This window comes from Ovis aries, chromosome 11 (assembly GCF_016772045.2).
Source record: "Ovis aries strain OAR_USU_Benz2616 breed Rambouillet chromosome 11, ARS-UI_Ramb_v3.0, whole genome shotgun sequence".
Classification (NCBI taxonomy): Eukaryota; Metazoa; Chordata; class Mammalia; order Artiodactyla; family Bovidae; genus Ovis; species Ovis aries.
Genome location: NC_056064.1, coordinates 21,955,819 through 21,976,114, shown reverse-complemented (window position 1 = coordinate 21,976,114; position 20,296 = coordinate 21,955,819). Strand labels below are relative to the sequence as shown.

At 53.6% G+C, this 20,296-nt stretch overlaps 1 protein-coding gene across 1 annotated transcript in view; it reads right to left on the bottom strand.

The window, feature by feature from the left end:
* Positions 1-3,623: 3,623 nt before the first annotated feature.
* NXN (nucleoredoxin) overlaps positions 3,624-20,296 on the bottom strand; it is a 160,369-nt gene continuing 143,696 nt past the window's right edge. The window contains 4 exon segments of the mRNA XM_027975166.3: positions 3,624-5,109; positions 5,112-5,229; positions 8,352-8,476; positions 10,211-10,390. Coding sequence (XP_027830967.2) covers positions 5,048-5,109; positions 5,112-5,229; positions 8,352-8,476; positions 10,211-10,390 — 485 coding nt within the window. The 3' untranslated portion in view covers positions 3,624-5,047.

Sequence of the window (20,296 nt, the reverse complement as noted above, 5' to 3'; positions counted from 1 at the left end):
ACCTTGGAGCAGCTGCAAGCACTGAAAGCCTCAGGGAGCCAGGCCGCTGCCCAAAGCATGTGTACCAAAAATCTGCACGTAGCAACGGCGTCAGTTCTGCCCTAGACACATTTGTAGGGAAGAGCAACTTTGTTCAGCTTGGGCCTCGAGGTTGCAGAGGTGCTAGTGCTAGTCGCTGAGTCGTGTCCGACTCTTTTCGACCCCAGGGACTGTAGCCCACCAGGCTCCTCTGTCCCTGGGACTCTCAGGAGGAATACTGGAGTGGGTTGCCACGTCCTCCTCCAGGGGATCTTCTCAACCCAGGGATCGAACCCAGGTCTCCTGCATTTCAGGCGGATTCTTTACTGTTTGAGCTACAGGGAACTTGGAGAGGACCATTTCCATAGCTGTTCCTTCCTCGGAATTGAAGGAGAGAATGCAGGTTGAGGAGAGACGAGGCTGCAGCAGGGTCTGGCCTCCCAGCCTTGCTTGCACCTCTGTGACTGCAGGCCCGGAGAGTGGTTTGGCTAGCTGGGGACTTCATATCCTTTAATGTCAAAGGCGATCTGGTTTGGGGCCTGGGCCCTAACCATGCCTCCTCCTGTATCCCACTTCTAGCCCTGTGTGGTTGGCTTGCTTGTGTGAGGCAGGCGCACCCAGGAATCAGACGTGAGGCTGGCTGCACCCTGCCCTTCAGGCTGGGGGACAGAGGCTTTTGGGAGGAGGCGCGTGATGGCATGGAAACCCAACAGCTCCTCAGAACCATCCTACCTAAATCTAGCCACACATTTCCTGACTTGGGAAAGTATTCCAGAAGGCCCAGGGGTGGGACACAGGCTGAACAATGAACCATAATGACTTCTCTTCATGCTTTCACACTAAAGGTATATCCGGGTTTCACACTTCCTTCAGTAGGAGAAATCCCAGCCATAGAGTAGACTCCATATCATACTTTCCTACATCTGAGCCTACTATTTCCTGAAAAATATTCCTTCACACATGCACTGCTGCTGCTGCTGCTAAGTCGCTTCAGTCGTGTCAGACTCTGTGCGACCCCATAGACGGCAGCCCACCAGGCTCCCCGTCCCTGGGATTCTCCAGGCAAGAACACTGAGTGGGCTGCCATTCCCTTCTCCAGTGCATGAAAGTGAAGTCGCTCAGTCGCGTCGACTCCTTGCAACCCCATGGACTGCAGCCTACCAGGCTCCTCCGTCCATGGGATTTTCCAGGCAAGAGTACTGGAGAGGTGCCATTGCCTTCTCCAACACATGCACTGCTTGCTAATAATGAATAGCCAATAATGAAGCTAACAAATAGCCATTTGTCTGCAGAGAACTTCCCTTGAGCAGCCTGCTTGGAGGAAAGCAGTGGGTGCTCAACAGGGGTTGATGTTGAACAAAGAGGAACTTAGGTTTAGGGCTCACTGAACACAGCTGCTTCAGGGTGAATGGAAGATCCTGAGTTCCAGCCCGTCCTCGGTCCACACAGCAGCATCTGGAGAGAAGCTGCAGGGGCACTGCCACAACCCACAGCCCTCATTTCTGTTCTGTTGAGGTCCTGGTCCTGGCAGGCAAGCAGGGCCTGCCCAGGGAGGGGTGGGGTTCACAGTGAAACAATGCCCGCACCCTGGAGGAGATGGACCAGGAACTCACTCGGACCCCTCCCAGAGCTGCCATTCCAAGGCCTCTCCACGTGGACATGCCTGTGCGTGTGTGTAGCTTTCTCCCTCTAGTGACCTTATTGGGTCCAGCAGATTCTACCATGTCTCTATCGCTGCAGAATTCCCTTTGCTGCCCTGCAACAAGGCAGCAGGAGGAGAGAACAGCTTTTAGTGTCTTTAATTAGGCAACAGGAAAAACACAGTCTGGCTGAAAATTACCACTTGAAGCTTGGCTAATGCCAAAAACAGCAGAACAGACTCCCTGTGCTCAGATAAGTGGGAGGCACTGATTCCAAGGACACACTTGAGGCTAGGGGAGCAACCAGACCTCCTACCCCATTCCTGGAAGACAAGGTGGTTCTCAGTCACCCTCCAGCTTTTACAGCTACCTGCTATACATACCTGGACTCCCTGGTGGCTCAGATGGTAAAGGATTCACCTGCAATGGAGGAGACTCGGGTTCAATTCCTGGGTGGGGAAGATTCCCTGGAGAAGAGAATGGCTACCTACTCCAGTATTCTTGCCTGGATTCCATGGACAGAGGAGCCTGGTGGGCCATGGTCCATTGGGTCACAAAGAATTAGACATGACTGAAGTGACTGGGCATGCATGCCAGTATTCTCACCTGGAGAATTCCATGCACAGAGGAGTCTGGTGGACTACAGTCCATGGGGTCACAGAGTCCACCACAACTGAGTGACTAACACATACATACATACCTATCCCCAAACATACCTTTCTTTTTTTCTTAAGGAGATCTTTACTGTTGAAGATAGGTTAAAAAAAAAAAAAAAATCTCAACTCCGTTTAAAAAAAAAAAAGGGTAGAATCAGATCTGGAAGTCATTGTGCTGACCACAGACTTGTAACCCCAGGGTGGCATTTTACAGCCACCATCCTGTCCCAAGCTGCAGGGCCCGGTTTCCTTTGCTGTTGGCGGAAGCCCTTGAATATGTCACAGCTGGCGTTTTAACCTGCTTTTAATTAGCGACCAGAATTTTAAGGTATTTTGGAGCTGCTTAGTAGGAATTAAGAAGCCACCCACTTCGTCAATAACCTTTAAGATTGCTAGCATCTTGCACTATAGAGATTCTTCACTGGCGAAGTGACTCTCCCTGGCTTTCTCCCCCAAAGTTGCCACTGTATAAACCAGACGTACCTTTTTAGTAGAACTTCCCACTGATATTAACCTTCACACCCCCTTCAAGAGGGGGAATTCTGGGGCGTGGGTCCAGTTGACATTAGTGGCAAGTAGTTCAGCTGGCCCTGTAAGGGCATAGAAGCATCATAGATGACCTCATTTTTCTGCTTCAATGACTTATGAGGACTCCCATTGGATTTTGTTCCTTTTGCCTCAGAAAATAAGTAGCTGCTGAGAGAGACCACCTTTCCTCCAAGGCCATCATGGTACAGGGCACAGACAGAAATCCCAACTATCCTCCAAGTGAGGTTGACCTACCTCATCTTGTCTCCACCCTCCCATCTCCCCAGGGAGACACTGGCAGGTCTCCTGGAGCAGCCCCTAGTCCTAGGGGGTTGGACAGAGCCAGGTTTGAGGGTCTCCAACCTCATTCTTCACAGGAGGACCCCTGCAGGACTGACTTCTTATGTTTCTCCAACTGGCCTTCTCAAGCTTTCTGAGCACGTGTTCCCTTGTGGAGGGGGAATGAGCATGAGTCCACAAGGATGCCTGTCATCTGAGACTCCACCCCCTGCCATGGCAAGTCAAACCCCAAGCGATGGTGGCCAGAGCTCCAGCAGGGATCTGCCTCCGGCACTCTCATCCAAACAAGCATCCTGGCTTCTGAAGGATTCAACAGATGACCATGTTAGGGCTTGGTTCTCAAAAATCCTGAAGCACAGCTGCCAAGTACCCAGTGAAAGTCAAGAAGATCTTGTATGTGCCACCCACACCCTCACTGCCCACCCCATGGAGCACAGTACAAGCCAGAAGATTTTTGTTATGAAGGACAGGAAAGGCCAAATGGTTGATAACGTCCAGAGATGCCTGTTTTATTTCTTACTAGGTGATTGCATTTCAGGCTGGTAACAGTAAGAGCAATGACCAACTCAACTTGTCCCTCTGAACTACAAATGAACAATCCCACTCAGCAAGAAGCAATGCTGTCAACAGCTAATTGGAAGGGGCTGGGTTTTCCAAATAAACGGTTTTGGTTGGCTGTGAGTGGAGCCAGAGGTGAGGCCTGAGATGATCCAAAAGGCCCTGACACCTGATTGAGATAGGCTGAAACCCAGGGAAGCCTTCTACCCCAAATCCTAAGAGCACAGCTGCTAGTTTCCTTTCTGTGGTCAGTTCAGCCCAAAGAAGGAGCTGAGCTGGGCTCAGCAGAGCCAACACAGGGCCCATTTTTAGCTGACCTGTCCTCAGCCTGCACTCCCTAGGGCACAGCCCTTTCTGCAGGTTCTTAGGAAAAGCTAGGCTTCTGGCAATTGCTTGCCTCTTTTAAAAGTTCTGCTTTGAGAAGAAAAGGAAACGCAGGGTAACCAAGGGTGGGCAGAGGCTCCAGGGGCCCCAGGCCCGGAGCCACCGGGCGCTGGGGGCACGGTGCTCTTCTGGCAATGCAGGTCCACCGCCTCTTCTTGGGAAGATGGCCGAAGGGGAGAACTTACCAACAACATTCTAAGATGGGAGGGGCTGTCCATTTGAGAAGGCAGAAACTGGGGGAAGGTCAAGATCAAGGGAGAAAGAGCTCGAAGGAAGGAAGAAGCAGCTCTTTCTTATCACATGGGAGGTGCTCCATCAAAGTAAGCAAATACTACGTGAACCATTACTGTAGCTACTCTTTCTCATCAGAAAAGAACACAAGTTACCTTTGAGAGCTGGAGCTCCTCCCCTGCCCAAGATACCGACTGACAAGCTGGTGTTCTTCTCCTCAGGTCAAGACAGACCAAGTCACTGAGGAAAGGCTGTCCTGGCAGGCAGAAGTTCTGTGCCAAGACTTCGGGGGCCAGGCCCCGACCGGCTCCACCTGAGCGCCCCGCGTTGTCTGAGCCTCTGGGGCTCTGCGCATGCGCTCTAGCACCCGCGGCAGAGCCGGCGCACCCAAGGTCTGTGCCCACTCGGCGTTAGAACACCCGGGGCGCGCAAAATACCTCACCCAGAGCTAGCGACCAAGAGCGCGCTGCAGCCCCATTCTGGACGGTTACGCCAGCCCCATGAATCCCCGAACAGAGTCTCCAAACACGGTGGTTTCTTCTGCCGCTGGAGAGTATGCGCACCCTAGGGTGCTAGCTGAGGAGTTAATGCAGAGAACAAGGCACCACAGAGAGGTTGGACACTTGGGTTGTGTGATTCGGAACACGCTGGAAGAGTCCAAGGGTGACGGGAAGGGAGGAGGGGGAGGAGAAGAATGAGTTTTAAATAAGGTCCCACGAAGCTGGGGCCCCACTAGATGGGCTCTGGTTTGAGCTTTTCTGCTAGGAAGTCATTCACAAAGGCCTCCACAATGGCGGGGTGATCTCCTCCACGTCCATCACGTACTTGGCCCGGGCTGACATGTCCAGAATGGTGAGCAAAGGGGCAGCCTCGGGCAGGTTGGTGTAATCTCGCAGGGAGTCAGTCATGTCATCCTGGAAGTCACCAGAGGGAAAGAAAACCGATGAGTTGTCAAGAAAGAGGGCAGAGAATCCCCTGGGCCCGGACTCCCCAGACACCATAGAGTGGAACCCCACCCCACCATCCTGGAGAGCCGCGGCCTCCAGGAAAAATAGGCTCTCAGAACTGGGAGCAGGGAGGAGGGGATCAGGGGACCCTGCCCTACCAGGGCGAGGGGGAGCTGGTTCATCAAATTCACTCTCTGCATCAGCTCAAACCCCAGGTGAGTCATCTTGCTTTATAGCATGAAAGCAACTTTAACTTGTAAAAATGGGATGTCTTTTGATTACTTACTTTTGCAACCCACTCTCAATTATCTGCAGCCCCACTGTGGGCAGAGGGCTATCTGGACTTCAGCTTCCAAATGTTTTTAACTGAACAGCTAGTCCCCAACCCCCACCCCCACAGCTGTAGGGGGCAGGCAGGAGTTGCACAACCAGTTCAGAAGCCCAGGCCTCTGAAGTACTACTGAGGTTTTACACCATCGCTATAGTAATTGTAGGTTCCTAGTGACTGTCCTGAGAGATTTTTCTAGTATGTGGTGTACCTTTAGTAAATATAAAGGCAAACAGAAATCCAAAGACAAGGAGAAAGATTTGTAAGGTGGTAGCCATCTGAGATTGGGCTTCCCATGTGGCTTAGTGTTAAAGAATCCACCTGCCAATGCTGGAGACCTGGGTTCAATCCCTGAGTCAGGAAGGTCCCCTGGAGAAGGGAATGGCAAACGAGTCCAGTATTCTTGCCTGGAAAATCCCATGGACAGAGAAGCCTAGCAGGCTATAATCCCTGAGGATGCAAAGAGTTGAATAGGGTTGAGCATGCATACACACAGCCATCTGAGGTTACTTTTCATGCTGCTAACAGGAAATGGACGCTCTATACCCATCCCCAGGTTGTTCCACTATAAAATGTGCAAAAATCTCCACTGAATGAGAATACCTGCAGAAAAAGAGCTCATAGTATTCTGGGTCTTAAAGGCTGGCAAGCAGTTTCCGAGACAAAAACGTTTCTTTCTAAAGGGGCAATTTCTTAGGAAAGATAACTGATCGTCTTTTTTCCTCCACCCAACAAACAGCACACACTTCCCAGCAATGCCGGGTGATTCAGCATCTCTGGCAGTGTTCACCCAATTCAGGCGCTCCATTTGGGTTAATAAACAATCTTCATGATAAATAGAGGGAGACACCTGGACAAATCCCATCCATCCAATTCCCATTAGAAAGCCAAGCTCAGTGCCTGCTGCCTCCTCCCTCTGAGCAAACATGGGGAGATGAATTTTAATGTCTGTTAAGGCTCGGGAAGGGACAACTTCTGTCTATGGGTGAGGATGGGATCAAGACAAAGGCCCCAGCCCCAGGCTGACTGTGGAGGGCTGGAGTCCTGGGCTCCAAGGTACCCAGTTGGTGCCTGATGGTTCCAGCGCCCTGTGCCCACTTCCTTTCCCACTGTCTTGCTTCTGAGGTTAGAAAACTGGCCAAGAGAGTTGCCAAGGCCAGGAGTCCGGGTTCAGGGCAGAGAAGGTCAGGTTGAGGGTGGGGAGCTGGAGTAGTGGATGCCCCTATGCCCCTGAGCCTCTGCCTAACATCCTGGTCCAGGCTGGGCCAGCCCTGTACAGGACCCTGTGGACAGAGGTAGTGAGAGCTTGTTTCCACATTCACTCCTGATCTCACAGTCACTCCTCTCTCTGCCACCTACTTAATGCGAGGCTTTGGCAAGAAACCTCTCAGAGGCCAGGTCTCATAAATCCTATAAAAGGGATTCCATAATGGCTCACATGGGGCTCCGGGAGAGTGAGCCAGCCTGGGCGCACAGCCCTGCCAGGCCGGCCTCGCAGCAGCCTTACCCTCTTCCAGCCTCACTTTCCTCATCTGTGAACCCCTAAGGAGGGGTAGGTGACAAGCAAGTGGGTGGTGCAGGTGAGGCACCTGGCCTGGCCGGGCCTATAGGAAACCTACCAGCGCTCCTTTTCGGCCTCGTTTCTAGGGCGGCCGCTGGAGCCCTGCAGCCCCGCCTCCACCCCCGGCTCAGCCCTTTCCCTCTCCTGAGCCCATCTTTTCTCTCCAAGCCGCTGTTCTGGTCGAAGGGGTTAGAGTTTAATACATTCAGCGCGGCTTCCATTTGTGCTTTGTGTGGAGTGGGCTGTGTAGCCCAAGGCAGGCCCCTGTGAACCGTCTTTGTTCCCTCCACCCCACGGCTGGGCAGGGTGACTCCAGCTGTCTTCCAGGGGCCCACCGGGCAGCGGCGGCTATTGAGGTGATGAATGGGTGGTTCAGGGTGTCTGGCCGCCCCTGGGATCCAAACACAGCGTGAAATGAGCACGGGGCTCGGACCAACTAGAGGTACAGATGGGAGCAAGGAGGGCGGGTGGGGGAGGGGGGCCCGCTGGCTTCGAAATGTGTGTCTGTCAATAACTGACTGAGGCCAGTGCCTGGGTGGGGAGAGGCAGCTGCGCATGCGTGGAGGGTGGCTCCAGGGTGGGGAACCGAGGGGGCGTGGCTGCGCAACCTGTGCAATCTCAGATTCCGTGTCTGCGGGGACCCAGGCTCCCCTACCTTGGGAGCCACTCCCCTACCAGCTGGAGGCCTTCTAGGGACAGGCCTGGGGTGGAAGAGGCAGGGACGCTAGGAACGTCAGCATTCTCCCTGGGCGGAGGGGTAACTGCAGTTGGATCCCCATCAGCGATGGGAAAAGGCCCCTTGGGCGGCTGGGTGTTCGTGGACTAACCAAACAGTCTCTTTGTAAAGCATCAAGAGCCTGGCTGGGACCCAGCCCGGAAGGAGTAAGTGCTGACCACTATCTTTGTGGCTCCCTCGCAGCCGGGGTGGGAGCAGTCTGGGTGCAAGTGGGAGCTTCTGTTCTAGGAGGGCTCCCTGCTGCCTGGGGACTGCTGGGTAAGATGGGAAGAAGGAGGCGGCAGGGGCCGGAACTGGTTTTCCTTGACTGATGACACCTTTTCATGCTCCATTTGTCTGTGGGCTCTTGTAGAAGCACCGTCACCCCAGAACCCCAGGCCCCTTCAGACATCCCCAGGGGCTACATCACTCGTGTTCTAAGGGTCGGCCAGCGGAGCCAGCCCGGGGGCCCCGGCGGCACTCACCTCCCCCGCCACAAAGAACAGGAGCGGCGCCTCCTCCTCTTTGGCTTTGTACTTGGCAATGATCTTCTCAGCTATTGGCTGGATCAGCTGCTTGGCCGCCTCCGACTCGCCGTCATCCTCAGAATCTGTGACAAGGAGAGAAAGACACAAAGAAGCACTGGCTTGTCAATCAGATGGACTGGTGCCCAGGTCCAGGCCCAACGCGCCCATCTGGGCGGCCCCTGAATGGAAGCAAAGCCTCCCTGGGACACCGACCTCGCCTCCTGGATGCACGAGGGTGTGTCCCCAGGCACAGGCCAGGTTCCTCACTGCTCTCGCAGGCAAGCTGTTCTGCATCATGCCCCCAGGAAGAACTAACTTCACCATCTAGCACTAATGCCCAGGCAAGCGAAATCCTGTTCACTGAACTACTCACAAACGCACCTTGGAAGCTGAGCCTCTCCTAAGCCAGAACCTGAGACGCTGGTGTTTTCTCTCTATCATAGAATGAGATGCTCTGTCCTTGGATCCCTGACTTCCTAATGGAAATGGGAGAAGTGGTGGTGGTGGTGGGTCAGGACTGCGTTCTGATCATCAGCTTCAGTGGCAGCTGGGAGGCACCAGGGCACTGGCATGCCAACTTCATAGCTGGCAGTGGGACTTGCCTGGGAGGGGACAGGCTGACTGTAGGGAAGAACCCCCAACCAGGCTCCCAGAACCCCCTTTGGGCATCTCTTGCTTCCAGTGAACTAGCGTGGGAGCATCTCATCCCTGCTGAACCCCAAAACCGAGAGCCAGTGCAAAGCAGGGGAGCGGGGACAGGTGCCTGCAGAGGACCTTCACCCAGAAGTCCTCCCAGGAGGCCCAGTGTGCAGGCTCAGCCCCATACACTCTAGATTCACCTCTGATTAGCTTGGTGATGCTGGAAACTTGCTTTGCTTCCCTGGGACCCTGTTTCCACATCTACAGATGGCCAGTGACATTCCTAATTGTCCCTCATTCATAAAAGCTTCCCAGGCCCCAGGCTGGGGCATGTGAGCCTGCAGCAGGCAGTAAAGACCAAGGGGAATGGGTCCCCAAGGCCATCCTTCCCAGCGCCACTGTCCTCCAAGTACAAGGCCAGCCTGCAAGCCAGGATTCCCTCCCACCTGGGGGCCCCCAAACCAGACTTCTAGAGAATGGGGGTTGGATGCTACACACATTCTCCAGCCCTCTCACTACAGGCGGCAGCAGCTCAGCCATGATCCGGGTACCCAGACTTAAGTTGGAACCGAGCAATGAGACCTAAGGCAGAGGGTGAGATGGCCCTTGGCCAGCAGTTACTCCGTTTGCAGAAGGAACCAGGGGTCACCCTATGGGCCTGCCGGGAACCTGCCGCAGGTATTCCTGTGTCTTCCTGCAGGGCAGACCCGTTACACACTGAGCACGAGAGGGAGAGGCAGGGAGACAGAGGGGTTCTCAGCCCCAGAGATGCCACCCTGGGGCAGCTCCTCAGAGCACAGGAGAGCAGCAGCAGCAGCTGGGGGGAGCCCTGGCCTGAGGGGCCCCACCCCCACCCCCCGCAGCTGCTGCGCAGCAGCCCTGCCTCCAACAATGGGTCTGTTCATCAGCGGGCCGAGGGCTTCCTCCCGGCCTGACCTCTTCTTCCCAGCTGGTGGCCGGGAGCAGCTAGAAGGAAAGCAGAGCAGCAACTCCCTGCACAGCCACCACAGGGGAGAAGCATGAATAAATCACCAGGGTCAGAAGCACGGCAGCCAGAGACAAAGACCCAGGCTCTGCGCTGCTGGCGACTGAAAGAAGCTGCAGGGACAGACCCCCCTGGCCCCCTAGTGAGCTCTGCCCATTGTGTCCCACCTGGGGCCCTCAGCTGAGCTTCCTACCTACAAACAGGACGAGGCAGGGGCCCTCGTTGAGCTGCACGGCGTTGGAGTCGGAGAGCTCCAGCACAGGCTTGGGGTGCCAAGGGAAGCCCCTGCATTCCTCATCGTTCAGCACCTCCACCCGCCCCTGCCGCGTGATCACCTCCCCCTGCGGGTCCAGCACGATGAGGGTGGGGATGCCTGCAAGAGAAAGAGAGAGAGAGCTTGGGACAGCCCCCCCGGACACGGTTTAGTCCTTGAGTAGAATCTGGACTCCACCTCTGAAGAGCCATGGAACCCCCCTGGGTCTGCAGGGGACTTCTCCACAGAACCCCAAGCAAGTCACCTCCCGCCTCTGGACCTCAGACCCTCCGCTGCCATGTGGTAAACACACTGCAGTTCCCAACTTATCCCACTATGGAAGGATCAACGAGGCTATGCATTTAAGAACTTCAGCCCTGGGTATCAGTACATAGAAGAAAAATGAGAAAGCCTAGAGAGGTTGGATGGAGAAGGCAACGGCACCCCACTCCAGTACTCTTGCCTGGAAAATCCCATGGATGGAGGAGCCTGGTAGGCTGCAGTCCATGGGGTCCGCAAAGAGTCAGACAAGACTGAGCGACTTCACTTTCACTTTTCACTTTCATGCATTGGAGAAGGAAATGGCAACCCACTCCAGTATTCTTGCCTGGCGAATCCCAGGGATGGCAGAGCCTGGTGGGCTGCCATCTATGGGGTCGCACAGAGTCGGACACGACTGAAGCGACTTAGCAGCAGCAGAGAGGTTGGATGGCATCATCAACTCAATGGACATGAGCTTGAGCAAATTCCGGGAGATACTGAAGGACAGGGAAACCTGGTGTGCTGCAGCCCATGAGGTCACAAACAGTCAGACACAACTGAGCAACAACATGAGGTCCCCAAGAAACAGGAGCTGCTCCTGCCTGCAGGAAGTCTCAACCTCAGCAGGTGGTGTGAATACATACTCCCCTGCAGTGCACATGCAAGGGTGTATAGACCAGCACAGATCACAGCAGGAGGGCCCCCCCCAGGGGGAGCACAGGGGGCCTGTGGGGGGAGGAGCCTGGGGCAGCGGACGGGAGAGGACAGCTGGCCACCATCACCAGCCCCGCTGCCTGGGACGGTTCCAGTGCCCGCTCTGAGGGGGACAGTCCCTGGAGGGAACATACTGGCAGTGCTGCCGCCCTCACATTAGAGTCCTGGGCTGGGGTCAGAGATGCAACACCCAGCTCCCCACAAACCACAGTCTCCCTCCAACCATAAAGCCTCAAACGGAAAAATCAGAGGTGACCCTTTCTGCGTTACAGGGGGGCGTGGGTTTTCCAGCTCCCTGCTCCATGCGCCCCACTCTCTGCTGCTTCTCCTCCAGCCAGGGACTTCAGCCCATGGAGGTAGCCTCGGCCTTGACCTCTGAGGACACTTGTCTCCCCACTGGTCCCTCCCCTCCTTGCACTAACCAGCCACCTCCCCACTGGAGCTGACCGGAGCTAGCTGGGCCAGGGAAAACCAGAGCAATTTAATATTTATAGATTATACAGCTTTGAGTCAGTAGTTTGCTTCACTGACATTTTACTTCTCTGTGGGGGGTGGCGGGGGGAGGGATGCTGAGGTACCAGAAACACAGCCGTGGTGTTTTGTAACCTGTGCGGTGGCCGGGGTGGCAGGCATGCAGGGGTGGGCCTACCTTCAAAAGGAAAAACGAGCGCATTATGTTCACACCTATGAGAAGGAGAGGCTTGGCATGTTGGGGAGCAGGTCCAGAGAGAAGCAGCCTCTGGGGACTGCCTTTCCCACCACACACATCGCATACAAATGCCCTTGGCCAGAGCCGGCACTTTGGAGGGCTTTTAAGATGCACCCAGAGCACAATAGACATGGGGCATCTTCAGCCTCATCTCATATCTGCTCGGCATCTCCCAGAGACCTGGGGTTCACAATTAGGGGTCTCCCCATCCCAGACAGGGCTGGGCTTGAGTCAGCAGCCTGTAGGGGCCTGGGGCTGGGGCCCATGGCATGAAGGGCCAGCCAGCTGCAGACGAACACCTCCCACTGCCATGCCCCATCTCAAAATTGCTTTGGCAAAGTTGTTTAATCAGTTTCTGAAATTGGGCAATTTCTAGTGTTGGGTTAAACCAGGGCCCTGCCCACTGCTATGATTAGACACAGCAGCAGGCTTGTTTGCAGCCCAGACGTGGGATGCTGGGTTGGTCTGTGGCGGGCAGGCAGGCACAGAGGATGGAGAAGGGAGGGAAAGTAAAATCCAAAGGCAGAGGGGCCTTCTTCCTGGTTTGGGGCTTTGGTTTCTCCAGGTGACTAATGGGCTTCTTTGTTACCATGGCTAAGGCCTGTCTCCAGTCCTTGCCGGTGGTGGGGGAGGCACCAGGACAGCAAGGCAGGGACTCGAGCCCCCAGGTGACTACTGGGGGTTTCTCAGCCAATTCTGTGGAGGGACAGCTCCCCTGGACCCTCCCCACCCCTTCCCAAAAGCCATGCAAAAGCAAAGGCCCCTTGTATTTGGTGGTTTAAGCCCAAGATGACAAGGTTAGGTTGACTGTGGAGCACAAACAGAAAGCGACTTGGTATAGTGAACACAGATTTCAATCCAGAGAAGCCCACTTCTAGCACATGGACTGGGAAAAAGAATTGACAAGCACCAGTCGCTTTCCCATCACTGACCAGATCTTGGGTTAGTTTGGCCCCAGAGCCCTAAGTGTGTACGCCTCTCTGGGGATGAACCAGCCAGAAGGAAGCTCAGTCTCACAGCATCTGCTCAGTGCTCCACCCAGTGTGGGGACCTCACCCTGGGATGTAAGACTGTCCTCCTCCTGCCAGTGGTCAAGTCGTCTACCCAAGGTCATCTGCCCAGTAAGTGACCAAGTTGGCGCAGGAAGCCTGGTCTGCTTGTTGGCAAACTGCTGCTCTTTCTACCAGGCCAGTCTGCTGGCGGGGACTCTCACAGCACCGTGGGTTGGAAGGCGGTCATCCCCAAGGAGGAGCTGGGCAGGGCAGGGCACACTCCTGCATCCATACCTTCTGCACCACCCACTGCCTCTTCCCTGAGGCTGTGGGAGAAGGAAGCTGAGATATGATCACCTCTCCCTTTTCTCTCCCATTCACCCGCTTCCCCATCCAGCCCATCCTGCCTTCCCTGTTCCCCCGGCCCCTGAAGCAGGTTCCCCAAAGCAGAGACTTCCAAGGAGAAAATAGGGCAGAGCCTCTAATGGGAAACTTAAAGGGAACAGAAAATTTCTAATCGACACCTTTGTACAAAGTAACTTCCACACCAGCAAAGGGCTTCTCTGAAGGAAATGAAAAGGGAACAGTTCGTCTCTGCTTCTCTTGAACTTGTCGTTTCCCAGCTGGGACAGTGCGGGGGGTGGGGGTGGGGGCGGCAGGACTACAGTGAGGGTTCCAAGGAAGATGCAGGCAGGTCATTTAATTGCTCAGAGCCTCATTTATACACCGTCAAATGGGGGTAGTGGGAGTTTCCGATCTTACTTGGGTGTAGGAAGGAGTAAAAAGATGACAGGTAGAAAATGCTTTTGAGCAGGATATCTGGCACAAAGTACTCCATATATATCAGCTCTCATCATAACTAAGTCCATTAGTATTAGTATCAGTATTATTAGTCAGCCCTAGGTTGGTCATTTGGCTCTTGAGAAGGGATAGAAGACTGGTGCCGAGGACTTCACTGGTGGTCCAGTGGTTATGATTCCACACGTTCACTGTCAGGGCCCAGGTTCAGTCCCTGGTTGAGGAACTAAGATTCTGCAAGCTGTGCAGCGTGGCCAAAAAATAAAAATAAGTTAAAAAAGAAAAAGGAGAAGACCTGCTTTAGTGATATAAACAGGAACCTCCACGGTGGCTGGAGGGAGTTTGCTCAAGAAACAGAAGACAGAGGTGAGATCAGCACCACAGGGCACGACGCTGCCACGTCTACAGATGGCGTTCTCTTACGTGCACCACCCCAAGCTCAACCTCTGGGCGCAGAACACATACTCTCCACTCCTAGAGAGGGCTTCGGCCCCAGGCGCCTCCCTGGGGAGCTCGGGTAGACCATGCCAGAGCCTCCGAATCCCCTTCACCATCTCCCTGAAAACCTAGAGAAGAAAGAAAAGGCCTAAGGAGCTGGCTCCATGCTGTTTCCTCTTGGGAGAAGCCGATTTGTACGTATGCAAAACAATCTCAAAGTCGCACGTACTGAGACTGTCCCGCTGTTGCGTTTGGTTGCTTTTCTATCACCAAAGAAAGGGAGTTTCAAAGGAGGTGGTGGGTCTGAGGGCAGTGCCGTTGGCGGCTGGGAGAGGAGCTGGGCAGGGCTGTTTCTCTGCTTCTAGATGACCGTGTGATCACAAAGATTGCTGGGACAGGGAAGAGAAAGGCAAGGAAAAGCAGGCCCCAGGACAGGATAGAGCAGGTTAGGGCACGTGGCAGGACAAAAGGTTACATGATCACGGCAATACATGGTCATCATGAAGACTGCAGCAGGATGGAAAATGTTTGTAATATGTGGTTAAATCGAAAATACAGAATACACAGTGCTATGTGTACAATTACAACTGTGCAGAAATATGCCTGTAGACAAAGACCAAAAGGGACTCAGAAAAGTGAAAACAGTTGTGTGAGGAAGGCAGGAATGCGGGTGAAATAGATATACATTTTTCTTAAACTGTCTTATGATAAATTCATTCAAGTTAAATAAAAGTCAAATAAGAACTGAAGGGCAGTAGGGGTGGGATGACAAATGCGGACCATGCTTTGGCCACACCCACCACCCATTCCTTTCATCACATCCCTCTTCTCTCTCCTGCTCCCTGAAATCTCCCCCTGCTGGAGAGCTACTAAGGAAAGGAAGAAGGCAGCTAGTTTGGGAGGTGAAGCTCAGAAAACCCAAGGGAGGTCAAAGGATTAGGCTCACTTGAACTTGGCCGGAAGGCCCATGTGGCCACATCAGGAGGCACAAAGAAGACTTTATTTTTGGCCCCACCACAAGGCAGGCAGGATCTTAGTTCCCCAACTAGGGATCAAACCCATGCCCTCTACAGTGAAAGTGCAGAGTCTTAACCACTGGACTGCCAGGAAGTCCCGAAGAAGACATTTAAAATGGCAGCATTCTTAGGGAAAAACCAGAAACAACCAAATATCCACCGACAGTGGAACTGATAAACAGATAAACAGGCTGTAGTACAACAGAGCACTTCATGGCACTGAAATAAACCAGATGTAAATATCAACAGGGATAAATCTCAAAAACATAATGTTTAGTGAGAAAAGCAAGCTGCAGAACGCTATTACAGCATGCCAGCACTTAAGGACACGTCTACAAACACAGCCAGCATGACGTTACATTACTCATGGATTCACAGCCACAGAGCAAGCATTTGAAGGAGACTCAGACTGAATGGGTGGTAGGGTCACTCCTGGGCACCCCTAGCACCCCAGGGAGAAGGAAGGGGCTCCAGGGAGGAGTGGAGGGAACCCAGCCTGGTGTGTGTTTAATGCTCCCATTCATTTCTATACTAAATACTGGAAGCAAAGTTGTCAATTCTAGGTGGTAGCCACATGGGTGTTCATTATATTATTCTTTGTCCTTTCCTGGCTTTTCTTTTTATGTTCTCAAAATGAAACAAGATGAGCAGAGGAGAGCACTGAGGCAGCCCCCAGCCACCCTCCCCAGGCCCAGGGGGCAGCTCCAGACAGCCTGCACCAGCCCTTTAAATCCTGAGACTTGCCTACAAATACAGCAGTGTCAGCCCCTTATCCTCGGTTCATCGAAAACCACAATGGGGACTTCCCTGGTGGCTCAGTGGTAAAGAATCTGCCTGCCAATGCAGGAGATGTGGGTTCGATCTCTGACCAGGAAAGATCCCACGTGCCACAGATCAACTAAGCCTGTGCACCACAACTATTGAGCCTGTGCTCTAGAGCCCACACGCTGCAACTCCTGAGACTGTGTGCTGCAAGTGCTGACGCCCAAGCACCCTAGAGCCCGTGCTCCGCAACAGGAGAAGCCACCACAAGGAGAAGCCTGCTCGCTGCTACAAAGAGCCCCCACTCGCCGCAACTAGAGAAAAGCCTGCGAGGCAGCGGAGACCCAGCACAGCCAAACATTAAGTAAATAATACAAAAGAAAACCACTACGGCTGAATGTTTCATTTCTATAGAAAATAGACTCTGCCTCACACCCATTGTTTGAAAAGGGGCTTAGAAGGGAGAGAGAGAGAAGGGCAGGGAGTGGATGAGGAAGGTGGGGAAAAGGAAAAGGAGAGGAAAGCTACAGGATGAGGGCAAGGAACAAGAGGACAGGAGAGAAACAAAAGAAAAACAGGTGCTGGGAGAGCGAGGGCCTCATAGCAGTGCCTCCGGGGCTTTCTCGGGCCCTGTCCGCTGGCTCCAAAGGGGGAAGGGAGGGGAGACAACAAAGCCAGTGAGGGCCCCTAATAGGAGAGAAGGCGCTCCGAGCCTCCCTGCAGAGAACATGGTGTTCTCAACAGCCAGCGTTAGACAATGGCTAACGGGATTTGCCTTTCTCGCCAAGTGTGTCCAAACCCTTTCCTTAGAAACGCATTTGTCAACAGCTTATAGGGCTACAAATTCCCTGGTCTGCACAAAATGCTGGGAGGAGGAAGCCAACCCCGCTGCTCCCCAAGGCAAAGGAAGTGGGTGGAGGCCACATGCCAGGCCCTGGTGAACTCAGGCGGCTGGAGCTGAGGCTAGAGCACTCGCGGAACAGCACCCAGCCCAGAAGACGCCTCCTCAAGTCCCAGACCCTCCCCGCACCACCTGGATGGACACCTGAATGAAGCGGCAGCATCTTATGCAAGGCCTCCTTGGGATGCTGGGGGACGCTCAGAATCCAGGGGTGCTCTGAGCCCAGCTCCCAAGGTGCCCAGAGGATTCTGGGTTCTCCTGCACAGTCTGAGCCTGTCCAGGTGACACAGGGGAGCTCAGCCCTCATGGGCCTCAATATACAAAGTGACAATCCGATCAATTCATCTGCGCACTGCCAGGCACGAAGACAGGCCAGGTGGAGAGGGTTCTGCTTGGGTGCAGGCAGTGGAAGATACCTGACTCCACGCTGTGAAAGAACCCTCATCAAGACGTCCAGGAGGACACAGCAAGTGGGGTGAGAGCTGAGGACAGAGTCAAGCAGGGAGCACGAGCTCTCCCAGATACAGCCCCATGGATCTGCTGAACCAGACAGGCAGCGGGAACCTCCAAGGACTCTGTGCGTGCATGGAGTATATGGTATGGATTGTGCACATTGTGATACTGTAACATAATAAGGCGTGTATATCTGGCCTTCACCCCCAGTTCCTGGCACAGAGCTCCTAAAATGCTTATGATTTCCTGAATGAAAGGGGTGATAGGAACATCTCTTGTTATAATATTTGGTCTTAGTCCCAGATCCTGACACAAGAGTTTCCAAGACCCTTCCAATCGAAGGAGTAAAAGCCTCTTTTGGGATGCTAAGATGATGGGTGTGGGTCACCAGAGAGACGTGGTTAGAAGGTTGGAATTTTAAGATCCACCCCCGGACCTCAACATCTGGGGAAGGGAGAAGAGCTGGAGGTTGAGTGAATCACTGATGGCCAGTGATTTAAGCACTCATGCCTACATAGTGAGACCTCCATAAAGGCCCCTCAGTGATGGCGTGCAGAGAGCTTCCAGGTCGGTGAAGAGCGGAGGTGCTGGGAGGGTGAGGCACCTGGAGAGGACATGGGAGCTGTAATGCAGCAAGAAAGAAGAAAGGAGACGGGCAGACGCACAGACATTCCAAGTTACAGACCTGATGATGTAACAGATGGCTTCATGGCGGAGAGGAGGGAGACAGAGAGTTCAGGAGGATTCCACACTCCCACTAAAGCGGGTCTGCTAAGGAGAGAGACACGCACCCAGGGTCGGGGGTAGTCTGGGCCAAGGGAGATGCCAACAGGGAGGAAAGTGATGGCCCTGGGACCTCAGGTCCCCAGCCAATCACCCCTCCACATCTCCGTTACTCTGTTTGTGGGCCAGCCTGTGCAAGGGTGCAAAGGCATCTTCTCAGTAACCCCACCCCCAAGACCCCTAGAACAAGTCACGGATTTTCTCTTCTATATATCTATATGAAGTAGAGAAGTATATCTATATTCTAATCTTGTATTTTGGTAGTCAAAGGTGGTGGAATGTTGACTGGTAAGATCACAGGACGATGCAGCACAAGAATATACTAACATGTGCTTCTACTAAGCTACTGGACCCTTAATGTTCAGGGGACCCCAAAATGTCATGAAGCTAAAGTGACCCTGTGAGGCTGGAGCTAGACACGGGGATGCAGAGGCTGCCTGCATCCTCTGGGGTCCACTGACCCTGGAGCCCGAGGAGCAGCCTCTCTCCCCACAGGCAGGAGAGAGGCCTGTCACAAGCCACAGCCTGAGGCCTGGCTGCAGAGGGAGCACAGTGAACTCATTAGAAATCCCAGGGATAACGTGCCCCAGGGGATAATGAGACTCTTGAGAGTCCCTGGAACTGCAAGGAGAGCAAACCAGTTGATCCTGAAGGAAATCAACCCTGAATATTCATTGGAAGGACTGATGCTGAAGCTCCAATACTTTGGCCACCTGATGCGAAGAGCCAATTCATTAGAAAAGACCCTGACGCTGGGAAAGATTGAAGGCAAAAGGAGAAGAGGGTGGCAGAGGACCGGATGGTTAGACAGCATAACTAACTCAACGGACATGAACTTGGGCAAACTCCAGAAGATAGTGGAGGACAGGGAAGCCTGGTGTGCTGCAGTCCATGGGGTTGCAAAGAGTTGAATATGACTGATCGACTGAACAATGACAAACAATATGCCTCTGGGATTTCTCTTCCAGTCCAGCCTAAATGTCACTACTGCACTGATTTTCCTTTAATTAAAATTTTCCAAAAGCTCCAAAGTCCAAAGGACCACGTTCAAGGACCACAACCTGGTGCTCACCAGCCTAATCACTCAGTCTCCCTATAGTACACCATGGACATCTTGCTCTGGCCTTTGGCCTGGAATGTCCCAAATCCTCTACCTAAATCCTGGACATTCTGTAAGGCCCTGCTTGAGAGTCACCTCCTCCAGGAAACCTTCCTGGCTCAAGAGTCCCAAGCCAGAGTCTCCTGTGAACTTGGATTATTCCATTGTGCAGCCCTCCATTAAACACTGCCTTGAGAAGGATCCTGTGAGGCTCTTTCACATTCTTGTCTCACTGTGCTTTAGTGCATTTCTGGCTAGATAGGGCCAGAGGTGGACAGATCAGGGTGAACCAGCAGTGTCAGACAGGCTGCTTACAGGAACGAATCCTAAGGCCCAGCCAAAGAGGTCAACGATCAAGTGAGCAGTCGGCACAAAACGCTCTGCCAGGGGGAGAACCCAAGAGTGAGGAAGGAGGAGGTGGGGAGCTGGGAAAGCAGGCAAGTCCAAGCTGAAGACAGACTGCTGCAGACAGCAGGGCAAGCCCTCCACGGAGCCAGCAGACAAGGAGCAGCGGGACGGGCCAGTGCAGAGCTGGGTTCTTTTGTGTGGTTGCCCGGCTGCTGCTTGCCTGGGCACAGGGCCTCTCCAGATCAGCTTTCTGATCCTCAGATGAGGGCTCCTTGAAGTCTGGGAACCACATATGTGCTTATCCACACACTGCCAGGCCTTAAGAGGCTGAGCCAAGTGAATGCATCTCTGAAAATGCTCCTTTCTCTTCCTGCTCATTTGTGGTCACCCGCGTGCTGGCTGTCTGGACCACACCTAACAACCAGGGCTCTGACCGCTGTTCTATTTGTATGTTGACAGCTAGAGGAGTCGAAAGGAGAGTTCCCGTCTCTGCTCTCGGAAGGCAGATAGAAAACAATCAATTTTTTCATGCCCTGCCAACATCTGATGGAAGGGCACCTTCCAGCCTCAGTTGTGTGTCTAAAACTAGCGTGGAATCTCACAGGCCTTGTGATCTCTCCTTAAGGAGACTGCTATTCTGTGTCTCCACTACCAAGGGCCCCAAGAAGCATCTCATGGAGCTAAGGGAGAGGAGAGACCCCCACCCTCAAACTTGCTGTGCATGATATAGGCCATCCTTTGGTAATTTATTA